At 44.5% G+C, this 16,091-nt stretch overlaps 2 protein-coding genes across 2 annotated transcripts; both read left to right on the plus strand.

The window, feature by feature from the left end:
* Nucleotides 1–350: 350 nt before the first annotated feature.
* Nucleotides 351–2,583, plus strand: LOC119367156 (putative expansin-B14). The gene is made up of 3 exons (XM_037632756.1): nt 351–552; nt 1,744–2,050; nt 2,154–2,583. The coding sequence occupies exons 1-3, from the start codon at nt 417–419 to the stop codon at nt 2,470–2,472; spliced, it is 762 nt and encodes a 253-aa protein (XP_037488653.1). The 5' UTR covers nt 351–416; the 3' UTR covers nt 2,473–2,583.
* A 1,332-nt stretch (nt 2,584–3,915) lies between these two features.
* LOC119362179 (anthocyanidin-3-O-glucoside rhamnosyltransferase-like) lies at nt 3,916–5,542 on the plus strand. Its single transcript, XM_037627378.1, has one exon. The coding sequence runs from the start codon at nt 4,074–4,076 to the stop codon at nt 5,451–5,453; it is 1,380 nt and encodes a 459-aa protein (XP_037483275.1). The 5' UTR covers nt 3,916–4,073; the 3' UTR covers nt 5,454–5,542.
* Nucleotides 5,543–16,091: the final 10,549 nt, after the last annotated feature.

Consider the following 16,091-nt stretch of genomic DNA (forward strand, 5'->3'; position numbering starts at 1 on the left):
AGCGGGTCAAAAGGGTCATATATATGTCAACCAACTACAAGATAGAACATTCGACTTGAACTGAAATGAAAATCAGTTACACCCACATTAAGTAAAAATAATCCCTTCAAATCCGTATTTAATCAGCCTGCGATATCCCTATAGCTCTATGCTCATATGATAATACTTCTTATTTTGATCAGCCTAATGGATAGACAGTCCCAAAATCTTTACTAATACACTCATTAAATAAAGAAATATCCCCTCAAATCCATATTTAATCAGCGTGCGATCTCTCCATCTCTCTGCTGCCTATAAATCAAAGTACACGGCGAGAGACTACGCTTGCTATCACACACCATCACCCGATCTGTCTCCAGTTCGTTCTCTCCTTCCTCTCGCGTACGCGGAGCAATCGTATATTGTCCAGTGTGAGCATGGCTTCTCCTTCCTTCGCCGCTTTAGCGGCTCTAGCCATCAGCTGCCTCCTCATCCTCCATCCGTGCAGCGTCTCCGGTTGGTCCGACGGCGGCGCGACGTGGTACGTTCCCCCCGAAGGCGCAGGAACCGACGGTACGTAGTTGTACACACATATTTATAGTCCTATATAAAATGAACGATGCGCCCCTCAAAAAAAAATATATATGAACAATGAGTTGATGCCTCATGCATGCAGACCTTGATGATGGACGCGTATATGGCAAAAGTCTATTTTAAATTCTGAACTCCTAGACCTTCGGTGAAACTAACCCCAAAGTTAAAATCATGTTCAATTGCACGCTAAACTATGCAATTCCGGTCTAAATTGAACCTTCGAGTCGTTTTGATGACCAGGATTGGCGGGGTTTCACTGAGGGCGCACACCCGCACCCCGCTGGGCCGGCCTGCTTTTGTTTTCTTTCATTAAGAAATAGAAATTCACAAAGGGCGCTACACCCTGCTCCTGCTGGGCTGGCCCGCTTTGTTTTTTCGTTTTAAAGAAACACACGGTGTGGCTTGATGGGTCGCGTGTTCGTGGATTTTAAAAAGTTCGCGGATTCGAAAACTTCCATGAAAAAAGAGTTCCTTGTTTTGAAATTTTGTTCAGAATGTTTTTGTTCTATATTTTTATAACTTTTTAAAGAAATGTTTGGAATTTCAAAAAATGCTTCTGTTTCAAATATTGTTCACAAATTAAAAAATGTTCGTGTGTTCTAGTTTTGTTCCGGAAATTCAAAAAATTCAAATGTGCATGTTCCAAAAGTCTGGTTGAATTTTCCAAATTTAGTTTGGTAAATTTGTTCACAAATTTGACAAGTGGTTGCTTTTCATAAAACACTCATCTTTTTTTCCAAAAAATATTTTGTGCCCAAAATTTTAAAAATATTCGAATCTGGAGATGATTCTTATCGTTTTGTGCTGCTATATAAGCAGATTTGCTAGCTAGCTCAAGTGGTAGTACCACCTCTTCTATAGCTGCAAATCCTGGTTTCGAAACTTGTCAAGCGCGTCCGCAATTCTGCCGCAAAGAGCGACAGAAAAATAAAGAAAACATTTTTGAGCAAACAAAAACAAAAATGGTTTGGTCCAGGGTGGAGGACGGGTGCTTTTTGGCCCACCAGCTAGACAAATCCCGGTAGATTGCATAGTTCAGGGTGCAATCGACCGGAATTTCAATTTGAGGATTCGTTTCGCTGAACGTCTACGAATTTAAAATTTAAAATAGACTTTTTCACGCGTATATAGTTGTTTATTTGTACTGACGCGTGCATGGGCATGCTGCAGGTGGTGCATGCGGATACCAGCACGACGTGGAGAAGCCTCCGTTCTCCGCCATGATCACGGCGGGCGGCCCCTCCATCTTCAAGAACGGCAAGGGCTGCGGCGCTTGCTACCAGGTGAGATGCACCGGCAATGCCGCTTGCTTCGGGTTTCCGGTGACCGTGGTCGTCACAGACGAGTGCCGTGGCGGGCCGTGCCTGGCCGAGGCTGCCCACTTCGACCTCAGCGGGAAAGCGTTCGGCGCCATGGCAAAGCCCGGCCAGGCCGACAACCTCCGCAAAGCTGGCAACATTAGAGTGCGGTACAACCGGTAAGCTCTTGCTAGCTAGTTCACACAGCTCTCACGCCAAGTGCACGGTGCTCCGTGCATGTTCCATCCATCAATTGTATCTATTTGATTTCTTCACTGGCAGGGTTCCGTGCAACTGGCATGGGCTGAACATCGTTTTCAAGGTGGATGCCCGCTCCAATCCGAACTACCTCGCAGTGCTCATAGAGTACGAGGCCGGTGACGGCGACCTGTCAGCGGTCGACCTTCAGCAGCGCGGCGGTGGATGGGCGTCGATGCAGGAGTTGTCGGGTGCAGTGTGGAAGTACAAGTCCAGGTCCACCCTACAGGCCCCCATATCTATCGGCCTCACCTTCGGCTCCGGCAAGCAGCTCATCGCCAGCAATGTCATTCCCTCCGGATGGCAGGCCGGAAGGACCTACCGATCCGTCGTAAACTACTAGTGACCGAATGATTGATCGGTTTGTCAGATCGAATACCTAGCTATGGGCACATGTGTGTGTCTTTGTGTAATCGACATTGATAATTTGATATGGAAATAGTTGTTTTCATCATGCTTGAAAATTTTCAAATAATGTGGAGAAATTGCTTGCTTGGAATATTTTGGTAGGCGGGCTGTATATCTGTCTAATATTCTAACGATGTGATGGATATTGCTAAACCCTCAAGATTATTGCCAACTGAGTTGTTCATCAATCTTTTGAGTACTCCTCAGCGACAATTAATATGGACCAGGAAGAGTAATAAATTTATGCTTTCATGATGCCTTAATAAACGCAGTCAGTTAATTTAAGATTTCATAGAATGCTCCAAGTACATATAACTAATGCTTAATGTCAAGTCTATGGGCTACAACCTTCAATTTATTCATGGATTTTGTTTTCATTCTGGCTGCTTTTATGTAGATTATGGCCTAAAGTTACTTGGTTTCCCAACATGGTCCTAAATTCTTGAGTTTATGGTTCCCTAAAGTTACTTCACTACCATAGTCTTTCTTACCCATGGATCGACCCTAAATTTGGGTATCTGCTTATGCCTTGTTTCATAACAAGACAACAAGAACTATGTGTGCCAAAAACAAGTCAGTGTTGACCTATATAGCCAAGAGATAGTTAGGAAAAATAAAGTGGTTCTATAATCTATATTAGCAATGTCAAATAATTGTTGAGTTGGAAGATAAAAGGATTATTATTTTTCCTTTTCTTAGCTATAAGAGATGATATCAAAGATGTGGCATCTCTGTCCATTGTATGAGATGTCGTCCCTAAGATCTCCCACTGTGGTATATAGTGTAGTGTCATGCAGCTTCATGCAATGACAACTAGGCCCATCACCAACAAAACATAGCATTAAATGAAAAAAAAGAGGGTTGATATCATAGTATGATACCATATCATAGTAAATGAGATGCTACTATGATTCATACAAATAATTACTTAGGTCGTTTTAATTTTCAAACTACAATATTATGCACTATGGATTAACTATCTTACTCAATGTGAGAGGCCGAAGTCATACATTGTCTTAATTTTAATCACTATAATTCTTTTGGAATCTGCAAACACTAATAACTAGATATAAAGATAACATATATTTTAGCTTCTCTAAATGGCGTGGAATGCATGAGAAAGTAGTTTCTTATCAACCATTGTGCATTCCCTTGCACATATGGCTTCATCAATATAGCTTGAAAACATATAGCCAAAAGATGCATACACGTGACTTTGTTAATAGTATATCTTGAAGGGACGCCACTACAACCATCGCAGGGCCTTTGTTACGTTGGTATTCGCCAAAAAAAGAAAACAAGACAAATTGAAGCTATGCGGTTCCATCCTTTAGGACGCCTTGTGTTGTGTGGGTGTGTTCATGGCCACTAACAGTGCTTGAGATTGCAACACGGAGCACGTGGTAGCCGCTGCATCACACAAACGCTGCACAGCAACGGTGAAATCCTGTCAATAAATAAAGTCTCCAGCGAAAGCTGCTAAAGAATCACAAGCAAACCACACACACGGCATCGATCCAGCTTTCTACAGAGAAGATGGCAGCCGACGGCATGCACGTCATGATGTTCCCCTTCCTCGCCTTCGGCCACATCAGCCCGTTCGTGCAGCTGGCGCGCAAGCTCGTCGCCGCCGGCGGGGTGCGGGTCACGCTTCTGTCGGCCGCGGCCAACGTGCCCCGTGTAGAGGCCATGCTGGGGCCGGCGGCCGGCGCGGTGGCCGTGGCCCCGCTGCGCCTCCAGCGCGTGCCGGGGCTCCCCGAGGGCGCCGAGAGCACGGCCGAGGTCTCGGCGGACGGCGCCGAGCTGCTCAAGGTCGCCGTCGACGGCACCAGGCCGCAGGTGGCGAACCTGCTCGCGGAGCTCCGCCCTGACGCCCTGCTGTTCGACTTCGCCACCCCATGGGTCACCGAGCTCGCGGCGCCGCTCGGCACCAAGGTGCTCCAGTTCTCGGTCTTCTCTGCCGTGTCCGGCGCCTACCTTATGGTCCCCGCGCGCCGCGCCGGTGGCCATGGGCCGACCGCGGATGACCTCGCGTCGGCGCCCACGGGCTTCCCGCCATCGTCTTCGCTCGCCACCGTGCCGGCCTACCAGGCTGCCAATTTCACCTACGTGTTCACCAGCTTCCACGGCGAACCGTGCGTGTACGATCGCGTCCTCGCCGGCCTCCAGTCCAGCGACGCCCTCGTGATCAAGACGTGCCACGAAATGGAAGGGCCCTACATCAACTACCTCGCCGCCCAGCTCGGCAAACCGGTGCTCCTCACGGGCCCGGTCGTGCCGGAGCCGCCGCAGGGCGAGCTCGAGGAGCGATGGGCCAAGTGGCTCTCCTCCTTCCCGGACAACGCCGTCGTGTTCGCCTCCTTCGGGAGCGAGACGTTCCTCCCGGCCGCCGCCGCGACGGAGCTCCTCCTGGGCCTGGAGTCCACCAACCGGCCGTTCTTCGTCGTGCTCAACTTCCCCAAGGGCACGGACACCGACGCGGAGCTGGCGAGGTGCACGCCGCCGGGGTTCGCCGGGAGGACCAAGGGCAGGGGCGTGGTGCACACGGGGTGGGTGCAGCAGCAGCACATCCTGCGGCACCGCAGCGTGGGCTGCTTCGTGAACCACGCCGGGCTGAGCTCCGTGGTGGAGGGACTCGTCGCCGGCTGCCGGCTGGTGCTGCTGCCGATGAAGGGCGATCAGTACCTCAACGCGGCGCTGTTCGCGCGTGACCTTCGCGTCGGGGCGGAGGTGGCGCGGCGCGACGGCGACGGGTGGTTCGGGCGCGCGGACGTGAGCGACGCCGTGGACACGGCGATGGCGGACGGGTGGGAGGGCCGAGGAATTAAATGGAGGGAGTTCTTGACGGACGACGCCGTGCAGAAGAGGTTGGCCGACGATTTCGTCAGGGATTTCAAGAACTTCGTGAGGGCCTGAAAAGATGATGTACGCTTTGCTTGCTACTCCTACTAGGTCCCGTGTCCATGTCCATGGAGTCAAATAAATGTGAACGATTTTGCTATTCATCGGTGTGCTGCCCCATTCTTTAATTCTCCCAAGATTTTTTCTTTCCCAGGAATTGACTTCTATGCTTTCACTATATGTTTTTTTTTTCAAGCTATGGCAGCATCTTCTTAATGTGCATTTATCTTTGTGGATGGAGCATTTAGCTTATTTTATACTTCCTCCGTTTTCAAATGTAAGTTTTTTTAAAGATTTCACTACAAACTACATACAGATGTGTATAGACATATTTTAGAGTATAGTTCACTCATTTTGCTCCGTACGTAGTTCATAGTGGAATCTCTAAAAAGACTTATATTTAAAAATGGAGGGAGTATATTTCATAGTACGAGTTTTGTGTAATACATACAGCGCACAGCCATCGAATATTCTCTAGTTATAATTTGATTTACAATGGAATAAGCGGTGAGACTCAAACCTACATCTTACATTTGCATAACTATGTGACTCTATATCTATACGTTTGTCTATAATAACGTGGCATGTCGATATCCGGTTGCACTTGCTCTAATGTGCAAGGTACGTATATAACTTACTAGTCTATTGTAGTCAAATTTTTATTTTTGTTTCTTTTCTTTCATGTTTTACCTACAGTAGATATTTAATTAAAAGACTGTTAGCCATGGGCATTATAAATTTATATAAGTTTATGAGTTGGCTCAACTCATTAAGAAATCTCTCACACGGACGAAGACTCAACCGACATTGTATAGACGCAAAAATTCACTAGCCATTGGATGTAAATCAGAAGGTAAATCGTAAAATGACTATAATCCTTCAAAATTTCTTTCACATCACGCATGCTCAGTACAAAGAAAATGAGATCACCGGAGCGTTTGCTAGTCACCAGTCGGTCATGTATGATCGAGTTTTTCTCTACTTACCTCGCATTACTCGCTCCATTCAAATAAATAGGGTCCACTAATGCGGATTTTTGAGGTTGACTTTAACCACCACCAGAGCGATAATATTTGATGTGTATGTAACAAAAATGTGCGGTCAAATTCTTATGTAAAACGAGTGTTTAATGTCTTGATGATATAATGTTTATATTATGCATCTTACATATAGTAGTATTATTTATGGTTAAGGGCAGCCTAAAAAATTGCATTAGATATGGGGAGTACATTCAATTGAAATGACGTGACAGTGTCGCAGTCATGTCTAGCGTTAGTAGGGGTGCCAGCTGAAATGAAGGCACTGGACTACCTGGCCTAATAGTTTGGTGAAGTTTTGCAAGTGGTGCTTGGGTTCGTCAACTACTATCTCTATCCTGATTTATTGGTCCCTGTTGTATTTTCTGTCAAATTATGATTATAGATTTAACCGACATAATGTTAATGCATGTCATAAAATATATCGCTGATAAACTACTTTCAAATAAAAATCTAACGATATAATTTTGGTGGCATGCATTAACATTCTATTACTTAAATTTTTAATCAAAATTTCGCATAAAATACAATGAAGACCAATAAATCAAGACAGAGGTAGTAGCCAGTTAGGCTGACAGCTGGCTTAACTACTGGCAACTGCCCTGGCCTGGACCCTGCCTATATATGCATCAATACTCCTGACATGGGATCAGCCGAAGCATCTAATGCTCTCCTACATGTCTACATGAGTACTACGAGGTCCCAACGATTAATCTGCCCTTTTAATGCCCTCGTTTGCATCTAATTCAATGTATAGTATGGACATTACAGTACTACCTTTGTCTTGGTTTATAAGTTTTTTTTGTATTTTTTGCCAAATTTTGACTATAGATTTAATTAACAAAATATTAATGCATGTCAACAAAAATTATATAGTTGGATTCGTATTTGAACATAGTTTTCAATTATATTATTTTTTATGGCATGAATTAACATTTTGTTAGTTAAATTTAATGTCAAAATTTGGCAGAATACAAAGGAGACTAATAAACCAGGACGGAGATAGTAGTACTCACCACGAAAATGTCGTTACCAGCAAAAACTCTCTTTGATGTAATACTCCTATCCTGGTGAAATATATTATACCCACCATTTTTTTCGATGGAGCCATACTCACCATTACCTGCAAAAAAAAAATTAGGCATGCTAGTTTCTACCCCATCTTACTCCCCCGTTTCTTTTTTCACCACATATAAGACTTGCTTGAATTCAAACTACGCAAAATTTGATCAAATTTATAAAGAAAAAATATCAACATCTACAATACCAAAGTTATAAAGTATGAAATTAATTTCATGATGCATCTAATAATATTGATTTCGTATAGTGAATGTTGATATTTTTTCTATAAAGTTAGTCAAACTTTACAAAGTTTAACATCGAACAAATTTGATATTCAGAGGAAAAACAAGCAAAAGGAGTACTAACCTCTAGGAACGACACGCGGTGTATATCAATAGATAATATATGATGTGTATGTAACAAAAGTATACCGTCAAATTCATATGTAAAAAGAGTTTTTAATGATATAATTTTTACGTTATGCACCTTACATATATTATTAATTGTTAAAGGCAGCCTAAAACTCGTATGTATGTAGTACGTTGCACTGAAACGACGTTACGGCGTCACAGTCATGTTGTGTAGCGTTAGTAGGGTGCCAGCTGAAATGAAAGCACCACACATCTGACAGTTTGATGAACTTTTGCTGGTGGCGCTTGCATTCATCAACTGATCAGTTGCGCCGACAGCAGGCTTAACTACTGGCAAGTGCCCAGGCCCCTGCCTATAATAAATACTCCTAACATGGGATAGGCCGAAGCATCTAAATGCCCTCTGCATGAGTATACGAGGTCCCCAACCATTTCTCCGCTCTTTTAATGCTATCGTGTGCATTTGCATCTAATGCAATGTAGTAAACTCACCATTACCTGCAAAAAAGAATAAAAATTAGTCATGCTTGTTATCATCCATCTTACTCCCCCGTTTCTTGTTCCTATGCACATAAGATTCGCTTGAAGTTATACCAAAATTTGATCAAATTTATATTAAAAAAATATCAACATCGACAATAACAAAGGTAGAAAGTATGAAAATTAATTTCACGGTGCATCTAATAATACTGATTTTGTATAGTGAATGTAGATATTTTTTCAATAAAATTGGTCAAAATTTACGAAGTTTAACTTCGGACAAATTTTATATGCAGACAAAAAGGAAACGGAGGGAGTACTAACCTCAAGGAACGAGACGCGGTGTATTCAAATAGATAAATTGATGAAATCCCAAATACATAAATAAAATGGATTTTAGGGTCTTTTTACGCTTAGAACAATGTAATATATAGAGACAAAAATTATAGGACCACAATGTTATACGCAGTTACATCTGCAATATTAGCCCGTGGATTCACCTCCCCTCCGTCTTGGCTTCGACGGCTAGTTATGGGGAAGGAATACTGGTGCCCCGGCTTTGGCTAGTATATTAGTTAAGGTTTTAGTCCTCGCAAGTCGATCCTCGGACGAATGGCGGTGCTTCTTCTTCTAGTCAGTCTTCTGGGCTCCGATTCCCCTCAAGTTCGTTTGTCGGAACATATTAGATGGAGCTCCGGCGTAGATTCCCACCAACTTCTTGGGGCGGCGAGGTTAGGGTCTGTGCGCACGCAATGGCGAGACTTGGTGTCAAGTTTTTCATATCGATTCAAGGGTTCAAGGCGATGGTCCTTGGGGAGTGGCGACAGTGGCAGGTCGGCGGCTCATTCAAACGGCGACAATGGTCGCTCGATGGTCCAAAGACCTTGTTGTAATTATCATTATGTTTGGAGTGCTTTATACTTCTTATGAACTTCGATGATAGATTTGAATCTTTGTCACAAAAAAGTACAACAAATATGAAGCTTCCTACATTATAATCATGCAATATAGAAGTGTGTTAATGATACATCGACTCCATCTTGCAATAAAATAAAAAAGGCTGCCAACAAACTCATAATAATCATACGAGATTTCAAAGTATACAGAAGCTATATGATAGAACTGTGTGGGCAAAAATCACTATTCTGACCTGTGATCGAAATCAATTGGCAAACTGAACTATTGGTAAAAAGATTCGCTCCGCTGACCTTTTTGTGTAGCACCCAACAATCAGGCATCACACTACGTTGTGCAAAACCTGACTGACAAGCGCTACACGTTTGGCCAGCATTGCACCTCGGACTGCCGAAAAATTACTAAGTCAATGTGCAACGCCTGAAAGTTAGGCGTTGCACTTAGCGTAGGGGGACCACGTGGGCTGCCGTGTTGATTTGTTACGGCCTTGGTGGTACAGTGTCGCGGGCGAGCGCGAGCGGGTGGACGGAGTGAGGCGTCGGTTGGTGTCGATGAATTCGGGTCGCAGGTCTGCGCTCGGCTTTCGTCGGTCGAGACGGGACCGGATTGACCAATCTACCGAAAAAGGCTTTCGCCCCGCTTTATATTACGGAGTATCTCATTCTCTGATCAGTTCTTCTTTCCATGTTCGAGCGCACGCACGTGTGGGTTTGTTGGTTGTGTCGAGCTAGGCACCACCTGCGCATGCACATGGACATGGCATTCTTGTTCGCTTGGTTTACTGCATGGGTTGTGGTGTGCAACGCCTAGACGTTAGGCGTTAGTGTAGCGCCTAGCTCTCAGATGTTGCACACTGACTTAGTAATTTTTAGACATCTCAGGGTGTGATACTGGTTAGATGTGTAGCGCCTGATGTACTGTGGTGTTTAGATGTCGGGCGCTACACAAAAGGGTCAGCGGAGCGAAAAAAATTCGTCAACAGTTCAGTTTGTGAATTGATTTCGACCACAAGTCATATTTGTCTTTTTGCCAACTCTGCGCATGGTTGTAATAATGCCATTCATGCCTACATGACATGAATTCATGAGCAAAATCGACGGTGGGTAACACCCTAGATGGGAACATGGCTGAAGCCAATTACTCCACACACAACTGTGAGTCTTGTGCCTCCACACTATAATTGTATCAGGATAAACTCCTTCCCCAAGAACATTTCTGCAAACGTCTAAATGGTACTTCCTCAGTTTCTTTTTAGTCTGCATATAAAATTTGATCAAAATCAAACTTTGTAAACTTGAACTAAATTTATAGAAAAAAATATATCAACATTCACAGTATGAAATCAAGATTATTAGATGCATCATGAAATTAATTTTCATATCATATAGCTTTAATATTATAGATGTTGATATCTTTTGATATGAATTTGATCAAATTTTCCATAGTTTGACTTTGATCAAATTTTATATGCAGACTAAAAGAATCCATTCCAAAATATTTGCTCTAGTCCATGACAAGTATTTTGAAATGGAGGAAGTACATATGAACAAAATTATCGCATGGACAAATGAGGATAAAAATCCTTCCTCAACTGATTTCCAAAGACAAGAAATGCGACCGCGTTTAAAAGAGAGAGAAGTACATAATGACAACTCATGTCAATAAGCTATTATAGTTATCAACATCCCATGATTAATGGCTCAAGTGCATAATGATTTTAGATAATGACAAGTGCAACTTTGTGTAGAAGTCAGGTGAAAGAAATATTCTTTGCAGAAAACGGCGTTAAAATCATCGGTGGCCCTTTTCCTCGTGCGCAAACGCGAGGGTGGTTGGTGATCCACGCCTGTCGCCGGGGCCGCCGGTGATCGACTTTGTCTTCTGTGATCAAGCCCATGAAAGCACGGTGGGCCTCGGACCTTCTCGGCAAGAGGGCTCCTGATTTGGTATTAGGTGTTTTTTTTGTGTTCGTTTAGGGTTTGTGCTCTGTTCAAGAAGACAAGACGACGATGACTCCTTGAAGTTGGAATAAGGTTTTCCCCACCTAGCCCTCGTTCTTATGGTGCGTCTAGAGCCATCAGAGGGCGTGTGGAGGTTTACGTCCGACAGTTCTCATGGGGTTTGGTTGGTGTTTGTCTTCGGTGGATCCATCTTGAATCCAGTCTTCTTTCGTCTATCTTTGTGTGTTTTCAGGTTGGATCCTACCGATGTACGCTTCACTTCATCAGCGGCGGTTGTTGTTCTGGTGTGCTGGTCCTAGTGGGCCTTAGCATGATGACTTCCTGAGTGTCTACTACAACAAGTTTTGCCCGACTCCGATGATGAAGGGTGATGACGGCGGCGTGCCTTCGTCTCCGTCCAGTGCTTGTAGTCTTCTCTAGCTGGTCCACAGATGTAATTTTTTTACTTCTAATGTTCTTTGTACTGCCTTGATAGATGATGAATAGATCGAAAGTTTTTCGCATAGAAAATTTCAAATGACATTTTTTTACAAGAGAAAAGAAATGTGACGTGACGAAACATATAAATGGCAACCTTCTATTAATCTTCGCAGAATTAAAAAAATGTTTTTACAGTTTTTAAGAAAATAAAATTTTAAGGTTTTTAATATGTTAGTATTTTTTAGGGGTTAATATTTTTGGTTTTTTAGTATTTTTATATGTTTTTTAGCGGTTAGTATTTTTAGGTGTTTTTTAGGGGTAAAGCCAAATTTTATTACTCAAAATCCACGAAGAGTGGGATACAAGACCGGTCATGGGGATCGCCAGTATTTGGCTAGACTATGTGCTTCATAATTAACAGCATGACACTCAAAAGAAAAAGAACATTGAAAAAGAGTAGACCTAAGATTGATTTCAGACAGAATGGCTCCATACTTTCCTCTGCTTCCCGAGTTGATGTCCGAAACGACTTGCTTACAATCAGATGCAACTATGAAGTTGTTGATGAGAAGATCCTCAAGACATATTGCTTCTCTGCATGCCAACGCTTCCAACGAAGGTGGGTCATCCATGCCCTCCATCACAAGAGCTGAGCTCCCAAGATAATTTCCACTTGAATCACGACATACCGCAGCAGCTGAACCGCCTCTCCCTGGCCTGACTGCCGCATCCACGTGTATTTTGGAAAAACCCAACGGTGGTGCCTTGGGCCGATGAGGAACTGCTCTGCCTGTACGTGCGACCGTCTGTACACCAGTAGGCCGAAGCATTTTAAGTTCATCACAGTACCTGGTAATGAAACTCTGAACTGCTTGGGGGCTCTGGAAGATTCCTTCATGTATCGCCTTGCGTCTCGCGTACCATATTGACCATAGTGTTATAGAGATTAGGGCAAACTGGTCACGGGTTAATGGCTCAATGAGCGAAAACAGCCACTGCTTCGCTTGCGGTTCGGTCACAACCATCATTTTATGTGCGAGATCCTCGTCCACCAGCACCCATATACACCTGGACATTGTGCAGTGCATCAGTGAGTGTTTCCACGAGTCCGGCATTCCGCAAAACCCACACCTGCTAGAGGCCGACATGTGACGATGAGCACGCACATCCTCCGTGGGTAGGGAATGTTTTGAAAGTCGCCATAGGAACATCCAAACTTTGGCTGGTACGTCAGTTTTCCAAAGCTTCTTCCACATCCCTTCCCCTGACTGTAGTGTTGACGTTCCTGGAGCCCCCTCAAGCCAAGCCTCACGGCGCTGCTTTGTTTCAGATAACATTCTGTACGCATATTTAACTGTGAAAACACCCTCACTCTCAAAGTTCCAACTCCAGAAGTCATCTATATTGCGTGTACAAAGAGGGATACCCAATATGACCATCGTAGCTGAGGATGAGTCTATCAGTTCTGAAACGAGCTGCGGTGGGTTACCAGAGATGCATCCATAGGGTCGCAACATCTCGTTTCTTGGAAGCCAGTTATCCCTCCATATATTGGTAGTTGCACCATTACCAATCCGCTGGATCAAACCCTGTTTTAACACATCACGGCCTTCAATTAAGGATCTCCAGATCTGGCTCGGATGTCCCCCTAGCGAAGCTTGCAGAATGTCACTTGTTGGATAATATATGCTCTTAAGTAAGCGAGCACTAAGAGAATTTGGCTCTTGTAGCAGACGCCAAGCTTGCTTCGCCAACATAGCCAAGTTAAACAGTTCAAAGTCCTTGAAACCAAGACCACCCATTCCCTTTGGCTTTGTCATAGTCTCCCAGGAGACCCAGTGAGGTTTGCGTTTTCCTTCCTTAGAGCCCCACTAAAACTTTCGGATCATCATGTTAAGATGCTCACAAACCCATTGGTAGCTTAAAACATGACATGGAAAAGACGGGAACGGATTGCGCAACTGCTTTAACTAGGACCTCCTTACCAGCTGTGGACATGCAATTTTCTATCCACCCTTGCACCTTACTCCAGAGTCTGTCTTTTAGGTACTTGAATGCTCCATTTTTTGAAGTACCAATATCAGACGACATCCCAAGGTATTTTTCATTAAGAGTCTCATTTGGCACATTAAGCAACGTTTTTATCTCCAAACGTGTGTTGTCTGAAACACCTTTGCTAAAGAAGATTGATGATTTGTCAAAGTTGATTCGCTGTCCTGAAGCCTGACAGTAACTTTCCAGAGCATGGTTCACCTCGGTAGCCCCCACACCGTTTGCCTTAAAAAACAGCAGGCTGTCATCTACAAAGAGTAGATGGTTTACCGGTGGCGCTGAAGGTGCTACCTGTAGACCATGCATGTTTGATGACTCATCTTTTGATTTTAAGAGGCACAAAAGGCCCTCTGCTGCTATCAAGAACAAGTATGGAGATATCGGGTCCCCTTGTCTGATTCCTCGTGATGGTTTGAATCCCTCCAATCTTTTGCCATTGAACATAACCGAAAAAGAGACTGTGCTGACTAGGCCCATGACAATCTCTACCCATCTTTCACAAAAACCAAGCTTTAGCATAATGGCCTGCAGATAGGCCCATTCAACCCTGTCATAAGCTTTCATCATATCTAGTTTGAGCACACAAAACTGATGTTTCTTTGCCTTGTTTCTCTTCATGAAGTGCAAACACTCATATGCAGCTATAATATTATCCGTGATCAACCTTCCAGGGACAAAAGCAGAATGCTCCTCAGAAATGATGTCAGGTAACACTAACTTCAGACGGTTAGAGATCACCTTTGATGCTATTTTGTATAAAACATTGCACAAACTTATAGGGCAAAATTGTGTTAACAATGTTGGATTTTTTACCTTTGGGATTAAGACCAGAACAGTTTCATTTATGCTCTCCGCAGATTCTGTTCCCTCCACAATTTTGATGACAACCTTTGTCACCTCGCTACCACATAGGTCCCAATGACGCTGAAAAAAATGTGTCGGGAAGCCGTCAGGGCCAGGGGCCTTGATTAGAAACATCTGAAAGAGAGATCTTTTAACCTCTTCGGCACTGTACGGGGTATTGAGGGATTCATTCATACTTTGCGTCACTTTGATGGGAACAGTGTCAAGGACTTGATCCATGTTGTGCACACCTTCTGAAGTGTAGAGGTTCTTGTAAAAGGAAGTGGTCATGGCCTCCATCTCCTCAGTGACAACTGTAATCTGGCCGTCCGGGCATTGCAGCTGTTTTATTTGGTTCTTCCTCCTCCTCCTGCTGGCTCGTAAGTGAAAAAAATAAGTATTTTTGTCGCCGTGCATGAGCCACTCGAGTCTCGCCCTCTGTCGCCATAGAATCTCCTCTCTGTGGTACAATTCAACCAACCTATCACAAATCTTGATTTCAACATGCGTGGGGCCCGCTCTATTGGGGGTCAGACGAAGCTCCTGTAACTGCAACTTTAGGCGGGAGATTTCCTGCCGGATATTGCCAAAGTGCGCCCGCTCCCAGGTGCTCAGGTCTCCCGCCACTGTCTCGAGTTTCTCGTGCAATGATTGAACCGAATCAGCGTGTCCTCTCTCCCATCCAACGCGCACAGCCGTCGCCAGAGATTCCTCCCTCTCCCATGCTAACTCATATTTAAAGGAGCACGGGCCCCTGCTGCATGCATGCAGGTCGCGTAGCTTGAGTATTATGGGTACGTGATCGGACGAAGCGGCCAACTTGTGCTCTAGGACGGTTGATGGGAAAGCAATGCTCCAAGCCGGGTTCGCCACCGCCCGGTCCAGCCGAACTCTAGTGAAAGTGCCTCTAGTCACCTTTTTTCGAAGGTCCAATCGGTGCCTGTATAACCGATATCTGACAAACCGCGGGTGTATAGTGCATCCCGGAATCCGTCCATCTGAGCCTGGCTCCGCCTCCCCACTCCATCACGTTCATGCCCGTGAAGCACTTCGTTGAAATCACCGAGTACCACCCACGACACGTTGGAGGATCCCACAATACCTCTAAGTGTATCCCATGTGTTGTGTCGTTCGCTCACTTGAGCTTCGCCATACACGAAAGTCACTCTGGTTTGAATATCAAAGAGCTCACCCACCAATGCATCAATGTGATATTTCGAGTACCCTAAAACTTCAAGCTTTATTTCCTGATTCCAAAAATTCCAAGGCCACCACTTCTACCGGAGCTACTAACCGCAAAACTCGTATTATATCCTAAAGTTACAGCCATATTCTCCACCCTGGAGCCCTCGATTTGAGTTTCAACAATACATAATATCGAGGGGGCAAGTTGCCTCGCTAGATCGCGAAGCTCTCGAACTGTCACGGTTTTGCCAGCCCCACGACAGTTCCAGCATAGGTAACTCATTGCGCTCGGCGCGACTCCTCTAGGGAGCCCGCCAAACGCGCATT

This window comes from Triticum dicoccoides, chromosome 2B, assembly GCF_002162155.2.
Source record: "Triticum dicoccoides isolate Atlit2015 ecotype Zavitan chromosome 2B, WEW_v2.0, whole genome shotgun sequence".
NCBI lineage: Eukaryota > Viridiplantae > Streptophyta > Magnoliopsida > Poales > Poaceae > Triticum > Triticum dicoccoides.